Source organism: Oncorhynchus kisutch, linkage group LG25, assembly GCF_002021735.2.
Source record: "Oncorhynchus kisutch isolate 150728-3 linkage group LG25, Okis_V2, whole genome shotgun sequence".
Taxonomy (NCBI): domain Eukaryota; kingdom Metazoa; phylum Chordata; class Actinopteri; order Salmoniformes; family Salmonidae; genus Oncorhynchus; species Oncorhynchus kisutch.
This window is the reverse complement of record NC_034198.2, coordinates 25,354,136-25,369,067: the sequence shown is the minus strand read 5'-3', so window position 1 is coordinate 25,369,067 and position 14,932 is coordinate 25,354,136. Positions and strand designations below refer to the sequence as shown.

The 14,932-nt window shown below is 41.6% G+C and overlaps 1 protein-coding gene across 5 annotated transcripts in view; it reads left to right on the top strand.

Moving 5' to 3' along the window:
- The window catches only part of tanc2b (tetratricopeptide repeat, ankyrin repeat and coiled-coil containing 2b), a 213,023-nt gene that overhangs the window by 60,293 nt on the left and 137,798 nt on the right, over nucleotides 1-14,932 (top strand). For all 5 annotated transcript variants that reach the window (XM_031805234.1, XM_031805232.1, XM_031805237.1 and 2 more), the window contains exon 3: nucleotides 12,791-12,902. In XM_031805234.1, the coding sequence (XP_031661094.1) occupies nucleotides 12,836-12,902 (67 nt within the window). In that variant the 5' untranslated portion in view covers nucleotides 12,791-12,835. The remainder of the gene's footprint in view (nucleotides 1-12,790; nucleotides 12,903-14,932) is intronic.

Here is a 14,932-nt window from a genome sequence, read left to right as displayed (position 1 = left end):
CCTTGACTGACAGCTCTTTGAAACGCAGATGTCAAAATACTTGGAGGCAGTGAGAAGTGTTGCAGTAAAATCATCTTAAGCAAATTTGGTGATATACAAAACAACTCAAACAACATGGAAATTGCATCAATTATTTTTATACCTCTCCTGTTTGGCATGTCTCTTGTGATGTGGTTCACAGCAGCACTGACGGATGTGTTGACATGACAACTGCTGGCTGAAGACCTAGCTATCCAGTAACTAGCTAACACCAGACACATATGAAAGGGGAGACATAAGTATATTTTCCACAGATGAATAGTGTAAACTTTTAATAATATTTGCCGACACCCTACAGTCATATTTTTGGCACCAGTAGAGTAGCTATATAATCACACCTTCTCCGATGTTGGTTACAAGGCGGTACATATGTAAATTAGGTAAGAGAATATCATTTTACCATTGGTGTATTAAAATGAGAGTGATGTCACCTTATCCCCTTAATAATCCACCTCCTGAATCCAAGTGTTTGATATGGGGGAGGGGACCAGTAACTTTATGATCAAACTGTATCAATGTAGAAGCAACAGTAATTTTTCACACTTTGGCCATCATACACCATATCAAATTGAATTAAAAACATTATTTTCACTGTTCATGACCTGTATGAATCAATTAAATAGAAGTTTAAAGTCATTAGCTGCAGCAGAGGTCGTGGTCAAACAGTAGAGTTTACTTCTGGTCCTATGGGCCCTGGTCAAAAATAGTACACTATATAGGGAAAAGGGTGCCGATGCAGCTATACATTTGTTTCACCAACCAGCGTTACATCGGTGTTAAGTGACCTCTCTCACGGGAAGCTGTGACCGCACTTGTGTAATTCTATAATTGCGTGTGTGTGTGTGTGTGTGTGTGTGTGTGTGTGTATGTATGTGTGTGTGTTTCTCACATATGCAGGTAGGGTTTTAATTTGGCTTCAGATAAATGCCATTGGTTGACCTACACCGGTAGTCTCTGCCATCTCCGGACTGATTAAATGAATGGAGGGTCATGGTGGTGTCTAAGGCACAGCTCTACACACAGGCAGACAGCAGAATGAAACGTCTGTACTGGATTGTTTGTATGTTGTAGGTCATTAGCAGAAAGGGTAGGTAAGGTGTATTCATGTCAATGCTAAAGAGCGGTATGAATCGTTTGCTTCTGTTAAGAATGCCTTACCTTTACTCTTGAAGGTATGTTTAGTATTTACACTAGCATTCATTTCTTCAGAAGTTAATATGTAGTTGCTTGCTCTGGGCCTTGTGTGGCTACTCCTGATCAAACCAGGGTGCCTAGCTTTGAGAGAAGAGCGGAGGGGATTAAAGTGCCTCGTCATGCAGAGGTACATCTTGTCTCCCAAATGGCACCCTATTCCCTATATAGTGCATTATTTTTGACTAGGGCCCATATGATTCTGGTCAAAAGTAGTGCACTATATGGGGAATAGGGAGCCATTTGAGACATGGCCATATAAGGTGCATTGAAGTGGTTTCTAACCCACCGGAGGAGGAGCGTTATGAGCAAGCATGTGGAGGAGCTGGAGTTATCCTGGATCCGCTTACGCACAGCATCACTCAGGGCCAGTACACAGGGTCACTGTGTGGGAATCAGAGATGTGTACATACACCACTCTCAGATGCTGCATACAGCAGATCACACTGCATTCAGTGTGAGTGTGTGTATTTGCGTGCCCATTAATAGCCTACCGCTCTTATCCAGAGCTTTGGCTATGGATCTTGTGGTACAGTTTGGATGTGAGCCATCAATTCTCCCTCTTAGAAACAGTCAGACATGGCATTTTTCCACATTCTCTGTTTCCCTTGTCAGTGGGTGAAGACGTTGCCCTGTGGTTCTTCATTTCTATGCATATTGATTTATGAGAGTAAGTGAGAGTTGAGAGTTCTGTAAATTTCCCGATATCTATCAGATCTTGCCAGCAAGACAGTGGAACGTCCTCTGAGTTCCAGCAGGTGGTTTTAGACTAGCTATATTTTAAATGTGGTTGAAGTGTATTATTAGACTGAGATTCAAGGCATATAGCGCAGCATGGTGGTCAGCCGACAGAGTTTTCCATTGGCAGGCTCCACAGGATAACTGGCATTTTTTTATGCAGTTAGAACTCGACATAGTCAGCCATTTCCCTGAAGGTAGTTGTCTCCCCCTCAGATCTGCTGCATGTCAATGGATCTGACCTGTGACCTCCTTAGCTCTTTACAGTGACCTACCATAGTCTACATTTGATCATAGGAAACACACTCTCCATATCAATCAATGGGTTTCATGGACTATGGTAGTTGTCCTAGCTATACTGTAGCTACAGTAGTACCGTATCCACAGAATTTACAATTCTGTGCTGGGAATTGCCAGGGACCTCATGATACAATATTATCACAACTTTGGTGCTGACACGACATGTATCGTGATTTTCACAATTTATATGTATTGCGAATCGACACAGATTTTATTGCGAATCGATGTTCCAAAGATATTGCTCACCATATGTCTGCTGCAGAGAGACAAGAGAGAGCCATGAGTTTATCGTTCATGTAATTAAAATGTCTGAAAACGAATTGGCTCCCTATTTAAAAAGATGGAGAACAATCTATGAAAGAAAAATACTAGCGTTTTGGTGCAGGTACAGCAAACTAACGCAATTAATTAAGAACACCAAGGTACACTAAGGTAACCTGCCTAAATGACTACCGAACTGTAGCACTCACTTTTGTAGCCATGAAGTGCTCTGAAAGCATGGTCTTGGCTCACATCAACACCATTATCCCAGAAACCCTAGACCCACTCCAATTTGCATGAAACCCTAACAGATCTCTTTTGCGCTCCACACTGCCCTTTCCCACCTGGACAAAAGGAACACCTATGTGAGAATGCTATTCATTGACTACAGCTCAGCGTTCAACACCATAGTGCCCTCAAAGCTCAGCAGTGATCACCTGATCACCGACAATGAGAGAGAGACTGAAATTTGGCATGGGTCCTCAGATCCTCAAGTGTCTACAGCTGCACCATCGAGAGCATTGTAAATGCTGGTTGCATCACTGCCTGGTATGGCAACTGCTCGGCCTCTGACCGCAAGGCATTACAGAGAGAAGTGCGTACGGCCCAGTACATCATTGGGGCCATGCTTCCTGCCATCCAGGACCTCTATACCAGGCGGTGTCAGAGGAAGATCCTAAAATTTGTCAAAGACTCCAGCCACCCTAGTAATAGACTGTTCACTCTGCTACCGCACAGCAAGCGGTACCGGAGTGCCAAGTCTAGGTCCAAGAGGCTTCTAAACAGCTTCTACCCCCAAAACATGAGACTCCTGAACATCTAATCAAATGCCTACCCAGACTATTTGCATTTCCCCCCCCTCTTTTATGCCACTGCTACCCTCTTATCTATGCATAGTCACTTTAATAACTCTACCTACACTACCGTTCAAAAGTTTGGGGTCACTTAGAAATGTCCATGTTTTTGAAAGAAAAGCTCATTTTTTGTCCATTAAAATAACATAAAATTTATCAGAAATACAGTGTAGACACGGCTGATTTAAAAAAAATTGAATATATACAGTTGAAGTCGGAGGTTTACATAGACTTAGGTTGTAGTTATTAAAACACATTTTTCAACCACTCCACAAATTTCTTGTTAACAATCTATAGTTTTGGCAAGGCAGTTAGGAAATCTACTTTGTGCATGACACAAGTCATTTTTCCAACAATTGTTTACAGACATATTATTTCACTGTATCACAATTCCAGTGGGTCAGAAGTTTACATACACTAAGTTGGCTGCCTTTAAACAGCTTGGAAAATTACAGAAAAGTATGTCATGGCTTTAGAAGCTTCTGATAGGCTAATTGACATCATTTGAGTCTGTTGGAGGTGTACCTGTGGATGTATTTCAAGGCCTACCTTCAATTTCAGTGACTCTTTGCTTGACATCATGGGAAAAACAAAAGAAATCAGCCCAAAAAATTGTTGACCTCCACAAGTCTGGTTCATCCTTGGGAGCAATTTCCAAACACCTAACAAGTACCACGTTCATCTGTACAAACAATAGTACCCAAGTGTAAACACCATGGGACCACGCAGCTGTTATACCGCTCAGGAAGGAGACACATTCTGTCTCCTAGAGATCAATGTACTTTGGTGCGAAAGGTGCAAATCAATCCCAGAACAGCAGCAAAGGACCTTGTGAAGATGCTGGAGGAAACGGGTACAAACATATTGATATCTACAGTGAAGAAAAGAGTCCTATAATCAACATAACCTGAAAGGCTGCTCAGCAAGGAAGAAGCCACTGCTCCAAAACCGCCATAAAAAAGCCAGACTACGGTTTGCAACTGCACATGGGGATAAAGTTCTTACTTTTTGGAGAAATGTCTTCTGGTCTGATGAACAAAAATAGAACTGCTTGGCCATAGTGACCATCATTATGTTTGGAGGAAAAAGGGGCAGGCTTGCAAGCCGAAGAACACCATTCCAACCTGGAAGCACGGGGGTGGCAGCATCATGTTGTGGGGGAACTTTGCTGCAGGAGGGACTGGTGCACTTCACAAAATAGATGGCATCATGAGTGAAGAAAATGATGTGGATATATTGAAGCAACATCAGTCAGGAAGTTAAAGCTTGGTCGCAAATGGGTCTTCCAAATGGACAATGACCCCAAGCATACTTCCAAAGTTGTATCAAAATGGCTTAAGGACAACAAAGTCAAGGTATTGGAGTGGCCATCACAGACCCCTGACCTCAATCCTATAGAGCATTTGTGGCCAACCAACCTGATTCAGTTACACCAGCACTGTCAGGAGGAATGGACCAAAATTCACCCAACTTATTGTGGGAGGCTTGTGGAAGGCTACCCGAACCGTTTGACCGAAGTTAAACAATTCAACGTCAACAGTGAAGAGGTGACTCTGGGATGCTGGCCTTCTAGGCAGAGTTGCAAAATAAATGCCGTATCTCAGATTGGCCAATAAAAAGTAAAGATTAAGATGGGCAAAAGAACACAGACACTGAACAGAGTTAGATTGGTGCTGGACAAGTGGGAGATTTGTACAGGGTAAAAGGGGTCTTGAAGAAGAAAGGCTATCACTCCATTTTGCAACGCCATGTCATAGCCTGGGGTAGGCTGTCATTGTAAATAAGAATTTGTTCTTAACTGACTTGCCTAGTTAAATAAAGGTTAAATCAAATAAAAACCCTGTGGACGGCGCTTAATTGGAGCCAATTTCCTCCCACAACAGGACAATGACCCAAAGCACAGCTCCAAACTATGCAAGAACTATTTAGGGAAGAAGCAGTCTGCTGGTATTCTGTCTATAATGGAGTGGCCAGCACAGTCACCGGATCTCAACCCTATTGAGCTGTTGTGGGAGCAGCTTGACCGTATGGTACGTAAGTAGTGCCCATTAAGCCAATCAAACTGGTGGGAGGTGCTTCATGATGCATGGGGTGAAATCTCTTCAGCTTACCTTTACAAATTGACAACTAGAATGCCAAAGGTCTGCAAGGCTATAATTGCTGCAAAAGGAGGATTCTTTGACGAAAGCAAAGTTTGAAGTACACAAATATTATTTAAATAAAAAAAACATTATAACCTTGTCAACGTCTTGACTATATTTCCTATTCATTTTGCAACTCATTTAATTTATGTTTTCATGGAAAACAAGGATATTCATAAGTGACCCTAAACTTTTGAACGGTAGTGTACATGTACATATTATGTAAATTACCTTGACTAACCGGTGCCCCCGCACATTGACTGTCACGTTCGTCATAACGAGGAAACCAAGGTGCAGCGTGATATGAATACATCTTTTAATAAAGAAAGAACACTAAACAAAATAACAAAATGAACGTGAAGCTATATAAACCGAATGCTGACAATAACCCACAAAACCAAAATGGAAAATGGCAACCTAAATCGGATCCACAATCAGAGACAATAATAAACAGCGGTCTCTGATTGGGAACCAATTCAGGCCACCATAGACCTACATATACCTAGACATACTAAAACCCCATAGATATACAAAAGCCCTAGACAGGACGAAAAATACATGGACAATACAAAAACTAAACCAACCACCCTTGTCACACCCTGACCTAACCAAAATAATAAAGAAAACAAAGATATCTAAGGTCAGGGCGTGACATTGACTCTGTACTGGTACCCACTGTATATAGTCTTGCTATTGTTATTTTACTGGTGCTCTTTAATTACTTGTTACTTTTATTTCTTATTCTTTATCGTATTTTTTCAACTGCATTGTTGGTTAGGGGCTTGTAAGTAAGCATTTCACTGTTGTATTCGGCACATGTGAATAATAATATTTAAGGCAAGCCTAAATAAGTTCAGGTGTAAAAATGTGCTTAACAAGTCACCTAATAGTTGCATGGACTCACTCTGTGTGCAATTAAAGTGTTAACATTATTTTTTAATGATGTTCTCATCTCTGTACCCCACACATACTGTACAATAATCTGTAAGGTCCATCTGTCGAGCAGTTAATTTCAAACACCGGAAAGAAGGGCACCTATTGGTAGGTTCAGAAAAAGCAGACATTGAATATCCCTTTGAGCATGGTGAAGTTGTTAATTACACGTTGGATGATTAATCAATACACCCAGTCACTACAAAGATACAGGTGTCCTTTCTAACTCAGTTGCCGGAGAGGAAGGAAACCGATATAGAATAAAAATATTCCGAAATATGTATCCTGTTTGCAATAAGGTACGAAATTAAATCCTGAATACAAAGAGTTTTGTTTGGGGCCAACACAACACGTCACGGAGTATCACTCTTCATATTTTCAAACATGGTGGTGGCTGCATCATGTTATGGGTATGCTTGTTCTCGGCAAGGACAACAGTAGGGAGTTTTTTAGGATAAAAGAAACGGAATAGAGCTAAGCACAGGCGAAAACCTGGTTCAGTCTGCTTTCCAACAGACATGGAGAGACAAATTCACTTTTCAACAAGATAATAACTTAAAACACAAGGCCAAATATACACTGGAGTTGCTTACCAAGACTAAATTGAATGTTCCTGAGGCCCTAGTTACATTAAATCAGCTTAAAATCTATGGCAAGATGTGAAAATGGCTGTCAAGCAATGATCAACAACCAACTTGACAGAGCCTGAAGGATTTTAGAGACTTACCCAGAAAGATTCACAGCTGTAATTGCTGGCAAAGATGGGGGTGTGAATACTTATGTACATTAGATTTCTGTATTTCATTTTCAATCAATTTGCTAACACTTCTGAAAACATGTTTTCACTTTGTCATTATGGGCTATTGTGTGTAGATAGGTAATAAACAACAGCATTTAAACCATTTTGAATTCAGGCTGTAACACAACAAAATGTGGAATAAGTCAAGGGGAATGAACACTTTCTGAAGGCACTGTATATCGTCGAAAATATTTTGCACAAGCACACTCAGGAATATTATCTGGTTTCATCTGAATATGCTCTTTAACCATATCTCTCAACCTAACAGGATGTTTAATGTTATTGTCGTGGCTGGTGTATCAGACACCAGCAGTTCTAATGACTGTGGTGATTAAAGAGGAGTGTTGGTTTTAATTGAGTTGTTTTTATACCAGAAATGTCACTGAGTCTAGTCTAGCCGTAGGTGATTTAAAGAGAAGAGAGAGAACACTACATCTAATCACACAGTCCGGTATGATGAGGCCATTCAAGTAGCTTGACGTTTTCTTGGGAAGAACATAATTTAACTTTAAAAAGGTATATTTACTGAATTGGCCTTATCTCCCTGGAAGGCTATACAGTGAGGCAGCGGTGGTCAGTTCACTTTAATACAGCTTCTTAACAAGTTAACTCTCCGACTGAGCTTATGTCTGCACTGCTGTTTGAATGTTTAGCTAGCATTATTTTACTGAATGATTGATTGGAGAGATCAGTCAGCTCTGGTGAATCACTAACAGAGTTCAGTCAAGCTATCATCAGTCATCTCACAAATCAAATGCCCCACCCAAATATCCAACCAAAGAAACATCACACCGAAATGACCTCAAATATACCTCAAGATATACAAGATATCATCACATTAACTTACTAAGTGATCACCTCTGAATATCACATTCTAATTAATGGTAACATTTTAATCATCAGTTGTCAACCTCTAGTCGTCACAGAGTCCGTTCCAGTCAGACCAAACCTAATAATTTATTTAGGCTACACACCAGCCGAGCCGTGCTGTCTGGGTTAGACTGTACATGCTAAATAAGGTAGGGGTTTAGGAATATGAATGGTTAGAAAATACTGGATTACATGTAGACAGATGTCAGTGATCTGCAATGAAAATGGAAAATAAAGTATAGTATGTCTTGTCTTATTTTGGAAGAGGACTATTTGAGGATTAGAATAATATTTGTAGTGAGAAAAGATGATTGGGGTATACATGTGCACAGGGCATTTATTTGAGGAAAAAAATCGCTCTACACTTACAGTGAGGGAAAAAAGTATTTGATCCCCTGCTGATTTTGTATGTTTGCCCCCAGACAAATAAATTATCAGTCTATAATTTGAATGGTAGGTTTATTTGAACAGTGAGAGACCGACTAACAACAAAAAAATCCTGAAAAACGCATGTCAAAAATGTTATAAATTGATTTGCATTTTAATGAGGGAAATAAGTATTTGACCCCCTCTCAATCAGAAAGATTTCTGGCTCCCAGGTGTCTTTTATACAGGTAACGAGCTGAGATTAGGAGCACACTCTTAAAGGGAGTGCTCCTAAATCTCAGTGTGTTACCTGTATAAAAGACCCCTGTCCACAGAAGCAATCAATCAATCAGATTCCAAACTCTCCACCATGGCCAATACCAAAGAGCTCTCCAAGGATGTCTGGGACAAGATTGTAGACCTACACAAGGCTGGAATGGGCTACAAGACCATCGCCAAGCAGCTTGGTGAGAAGGTGACAACAGTTGGTGCAATTATTCGCAAATGGAAGAAACACAAATAACTGTCAATCTCCCTCGGCCTGGGGCTCCATGCAACATCTCACCTCATGGAGCTGCAATGATCATGAGAACAGTGAGGAATCAGCCCAGAACTACACAGGAGGATCTTGTCAATGATCTCAAGGCAGCTGGGACCATGGTCACCAAGAAAACAATTGGTAACACACTGCAGTGAAGGACTGAAATCCTGCAGTGCCCGCAAGGTCCCCCTGCTCAAGAAAGCACATATACAGTGGGGCAAAAAAGTATTTAGTCAGCCACCAATTGTGCAAGTTCTCCTACTTAAAAAGATGAGAGAGGCCTGTAATTTTCATCATAGGTACACTTCAACTATGACAGACAAAATGAGAAGAAAAAAAAAGAATCACATTGTAGGATTTTTTAATACATTTATTTTCAAATTAAGGTGGAAAATCATTATTTGGTCAATAACAAGTTTATCTCAATACTTTGTTATATACCCTTTGTTGGCAATGACAGAGGTCAAACGTTTTCTGTAAGTCTTCACAAGGTTTTCACACACTGTTGCTGGTATTTTGGCCCATTCCTCCATGCAGATCTCCTCTAGAGCAGTGATGTTTTGGGGCTGTTGCTGGGCAACACGGACTTTCAACTCCCTCCAAAGATTTTCTATGGGGTTGAGATCTGGAGACTGGCTAGGCCACTCCAGGACCGTGAAATGCTTCTTACGAAGCCACTCCTTCGTTGCCCGGACGGTGTGTTTAGGATCATTGTCATGCTGAAAGACCCTGTCACCTTTCATCTTCAATGCCCTTGCTAATGGAAAGAGGTTTTCACTCAAAATCTCACGATACATGGCCCCATTCATTCTTTACTTTACACGGATCAGTCGTCCTGGTCTCTTTGCAGGAAAACAGCCCCAAAGCATGATGTTTCCACCCCCATGCTTCACTGTATGTATGGTGTTCTTTGGATGCAACTCAACATTCTTTGTCCTCCAAACATGACGAGTTGAGTTTTTGCCAAAAAGTTCTATTTTGGTGTCATATGGTCAGATGAAATTCTCCCAATCTTCTTCTGGATCATCTAAATGCTCTCTAGCAAACTTCAGACGTGCCTGGACATGTACTGGCTTAAGCAGGGGGACACGTCTGGCACTGCAGGATTTGAGTCCCTGGCGGCGTAGTGTGTTACTGATGGTACTTTGTTACTTTGGTCCCAGCTCTCTGCAGGTCATTCACTAGGTCCCCCCGTGTGGTTCTGGGATTTTTGCTCACCATTCTTGTGATCATTTTGACCCCACGGGGTGAGATCTTGCGTGGAGCCCCAGATCGAGGGAGATTATCAGTGATCTTGTATGTCTTCCATTTCCTAATAATTGCTCCCACAGTTGATTTCTTCAAACCAAGCTGCTTACCTATTGCAGATTCAGTCTTCCCAGCCTGGTGCAGGTCTACAATTTTGTTTCTGGTGTACTTTGACAGCTCTTTGGTCTTGGCCATAGTGGAGTTTGGAGGGTGACTGTTTGAGGTTGTGGACAGGTGTCTTTTATACTGATAACAAGTTCAAACAGGTGCCATTTAATACAGGTAACGAGTGGAGGACAGAGGATCCTCTTAAAGAAGAAGTTACAGGTCTGTGAGAGCCAGAAATCTTTGCAGAGGGGTCAAATACTTATTTCCCTCTTTAAAATGCAAATCAATTTATAACATTTTTGACATGCGTTTTTCTGGATTTTTTGTTTTTGTTATTCTGTCTCTCACTGTTCAAATAAACCTACCATTAAAAATATAGACTGATCATTTGTTTGTCAGCGCGCAAATGTACAAAATCAGCAGGGGATCGAATACTTTTTTCCCTCACTGTAACCGTATACCAAGATAAAACATTGTGGTTATAACATTGTGAAGATTTCACTGGCACTGGCCTTGGTCTGAGCTGGTACGTGCTTCTTGCTAGGGCATTTACATGTACTGTTGACTGTTAGAAGATACAGCACTCAGTCACAGTTGCTCTAGGGATTAATCTCAAATGGCATCCTAATTCCTACATAGTGTTCTACTAATGACCATGGCCCATAAGCAATAGGCTACTCTTTGGGAAACAGACTAGATGTCGGGTAACATGAGAAAGGGTACAATGATACAGCAAAAAGGACAGCTTACTCTACTCGAAAACCAAATGCTTTCCTAGAAAACCAAAGCCACAGAGGAGTCCCAAACCCTGACATCACTACTTTCTTCAGAAGTATCTTCTTAAATTGTGCCATGCAATATGAGTGGTGTTTAGGTGCTCTTGACCAGAATGTTCCTGGAAGAATAGGGAGGCCCCAGTGCCTAGAGGGTTTAGGAGAGGCAGAATTAAGTGGGGTAGTTGAGAGCTTTTCATGTTCCTCTCCTTTGATTATGTTTTTGTATGGATCCAGAGATGTGGTTCAGTTCTCTCTCTCTCTCTCTCTCTCTCTCTCTCTCTCTCTCTCTCTCTCTCTCTCTCTCTCTCTCTCTCTCTCTCTCTCTCTCTCTCTCTCTTTGTATCTCTCTCCCTCTGTCCCCCTCACTCTATCCTCGCTGTCTTTTACTCCCTCCTCGCTGTCTCATTCAATTCAAGGGCTTTATTGGCATGGAAAACATATGTTAATTAAAATTGCCAAAGCAAGTGAAGTATATAATAAACAAAAGTGAACTAAACAAAAACTTACAGTAAACATTACACTCAGAAGTTCTGTCTCTCTCTCTCTCTCTCTCTCTGTCTGTCTCGCTCTCGCTCTCTCTCTACTCAGAGCCTGTCTATGAGGCTGTAAGCTGCTGAGTCATCTTGGGTAAAACAGAGAACATCTGCCCTCTCACTGATTCTACTGTGTACCCAGGGCTCAGCTCAGTGTACAGAGAGGGAGATGAGGGAGAGGAGGGATGGAGAGGAAGACAATGTTGAAGGAGGGATGGAAAGCTAGATTAGGGATGGAGTGGGAAACGGGGGGGTGGGGGGGGGGTGGAGAGAAGGATGGAGAGAGACTGGGGATAGGGATGGAGAAAGACAGGGTGGGAGAGACGGATGGCGATACCTGGAGTGAGGGATGGAGTGATGAGGGGGAAAGCTAGATAGATGAGAGGAATGGAGAGAGCTATGGGAGCATACGGATGGAGAGAGAGAGTTTGATCTTATCACCAGTAATTCTGTATATTGCTGATCTACTGTCCTGCTGCAGTATATCCTCAATGTGAGCTATCTGCCTACATACTATACAGTTGAGGCGTACAGCAGCACAGCTTGCGGGGTGCCGCAGAATTCTATAACACGTTATTTAAGTGTCAGCCATTGTTGCCAGAATGATGCAATTTACCACAATTTACCACAATCTGCCACAAACAGTCGCGGCATAAGCTCAAAACTTTTAAAGGAAGAACCACTGTACACTCTCCCACTCCTAACCCTGGCCCCTGGTCAAGTCCAACATAACCTGCCACATCATCATCAGCCATTCAGGTGGCTAGACTCCTGTAGCTTCAGGCTCTTTTTTTTCTCACACAGATAGACACACAGATAGACACACAGACAGCTGACTGTTGGCAATCAATTGGCAGTGCAGTGTACAGAGTACCATTTCTGTATTCACAGAAGATGACTCGTTATAGCTAGAAGATGGGGTCGGAACAAAAGACTTTAGCTTCCTGTTTTATTGCTCTCAGAACCAAGGACAGCAGTACAGGGACTTGAGGGGATTGTGACTTCTTGTAAGGAGTCTATTGTCCCTAACATCTTTTGGAGAAATCTTCATGATATGCCTCTTTTCTCGTTTCTGTCTTTTTTTCCCTTTAGATTTCTGTGTGGTAACTGTGGCGATCTGCTGCTGCTGCTGTAGCCATGTTTAGGAACAGCTTGAAGATGTTGCTGACGGGCGGCAAGGCCAACCGCAAGAAACGCAACAGTGGTGAGTCTGACCCCTGACCTATAACCTCTGACCCCTAGCCTCTGAACTCCGTCTGATCTCAGCAAACAATGATTCACAACACCCTTATCACAAGAACAGTGGCTGTTTATGGAAGGTCGTTAGGATCGTACCGCGTCAGCGCTAATAGCCTTCCATTGGTGTACAGTAAGTAGTGCTCAAAATAGTCACGTGACATCAGGCTCATCTATAGGTACACCTTGTTGAACATAATGAGAGGCTTCGCAGAAACCCATTGAGATTACAGATTTAATTCGTTTTGTAGAGTTGATTCTTGGCTGATGACACTTTCAACACAAGGCATATTATCCTAAACCCTCATGCTTAACAGCCACACAGTGCTCGTTGTTCCTATAGTACACTTCAGCTCACTCTATGCACTAATTTATGTCACTCAACTCTTAATGCTCTCATTCAGAAGGAGAGAACTTTGATGTGGCTGTTCAGCCAAAGCCAAGAGCAACACTTTCTGAACGCTTCATCTACTCTGCTCTGCAGCTGCATAGATGGGAGATGTGCAGTAGATCTTATTTGAATGTAATAAGTTTGGGGTTTATGTCCAGGCGGTGTAACAGCCGCCCTCAACAGTTCCCCTAGGTATGCAGGGCTACGTTCCAAGTGGTATCCTATTCCCCGTTTAGCACCCTACCCATAGCACTCTGGTCAAAAGTAGTGCACTGGAATAGGATGCCATTTGGGATGCAGACATGGTCTTCATTACAGAGGAGAAATGTGCCGGCTATGGGATTTTGCTAGGCCCGCCACTCTGCGATTTTCTGCGTATAAATGAATCTTGTCATGTCCTGCATGTGAATAACAGCTGAAATGTTGAACAGAAAGGCTGGGATATCTTCTTTCACACATTGTCAGTCACACCCACCCTATTGACTAGATCAATTGACTAACGTAACGCTCTGGTGTGTTCCAGCACCTTTTGCTGCTTTAACTTGGAATAATCAATCACACCAAATAGCCCAAACATTGTTATCAGACAGATGCTTTTTTCATATGAGGATAAGTGAGTAAACTGAGATATGACTAAGGAGTTACAGTGCCTTGCTAAAGTATTTGGCCCCCTTGAACTTTGCGACCTTTTGCCACATTTCAGGCTTCAAACATAAAGATATAAAACTGTATTTTTTTGTGAAGAATCAGAGATCCTCACTGAACTTCTGGAGAGAGTTTGCTGCACTAAAAGTAAAGGGGCTGAATAATTTTGCACGCCCAATTTTTCAGTTTTTGATTTGTTAAAAAAGTTTGAAATATCCAATAAATGTCGTTCCACTTCATGATTGTGTCCCACTTGTTGTTGATTCTTCACAAAAAAATACAGTTTTATATCTTTATGTTTGAAGCCTGAAATGTGGCAAAAGGTTGCAAAGTTCAAGGGAGCCGAATACTTTCGCAAGGCACTGTATATGAGGATAAGGGCCATCTCGCTTCACATCACTGATTTAATCCTACTTTGTGGTTATAACATTACACACCCACTGATAAGGTTTGAGTGGTGTGCATGTAAACATTTTTGTTTACACCAATCAATAAGTACATGTTATATTATATAGAGAGTATGGAGTGCCTCATATAGTGAGTCCAAAATGGCACCCTATTCCATATATTCTCATTGGGCTTTGTTCAAAGGTAGTGCACTATAATGGGAATAGGGTGTCATTTGGGATGTAGATGGAGTCTCCAGCACTGTAGTATGGGGTGCCTCATCCAGTGTGTTGTGAAGCTGGGAGTCACCATTAGGTAACCCTCTCCTGTAGTCTCCAGGGAATGTGATGTGAGTCAGTTATACTGGAACTCTCTCTCTCTACCCCTCCTTTCTTTCTTTCTTTTCTTTCTTTCTTTCTTTTCTTTCTTTCTTTCTTTCTTTCTTTCTTCTTTCTTTCTTTCTTTCTTTCTTTCTTTCTTTCTTTCTTTCTTTCTTTCTTTCTTTCTTTCTTTCTTTCTTTCTTTCTTTCTTTCTTTCTTTCTTTCTTTCTTTCTTTCTTTCTTCTTTCTTTCTT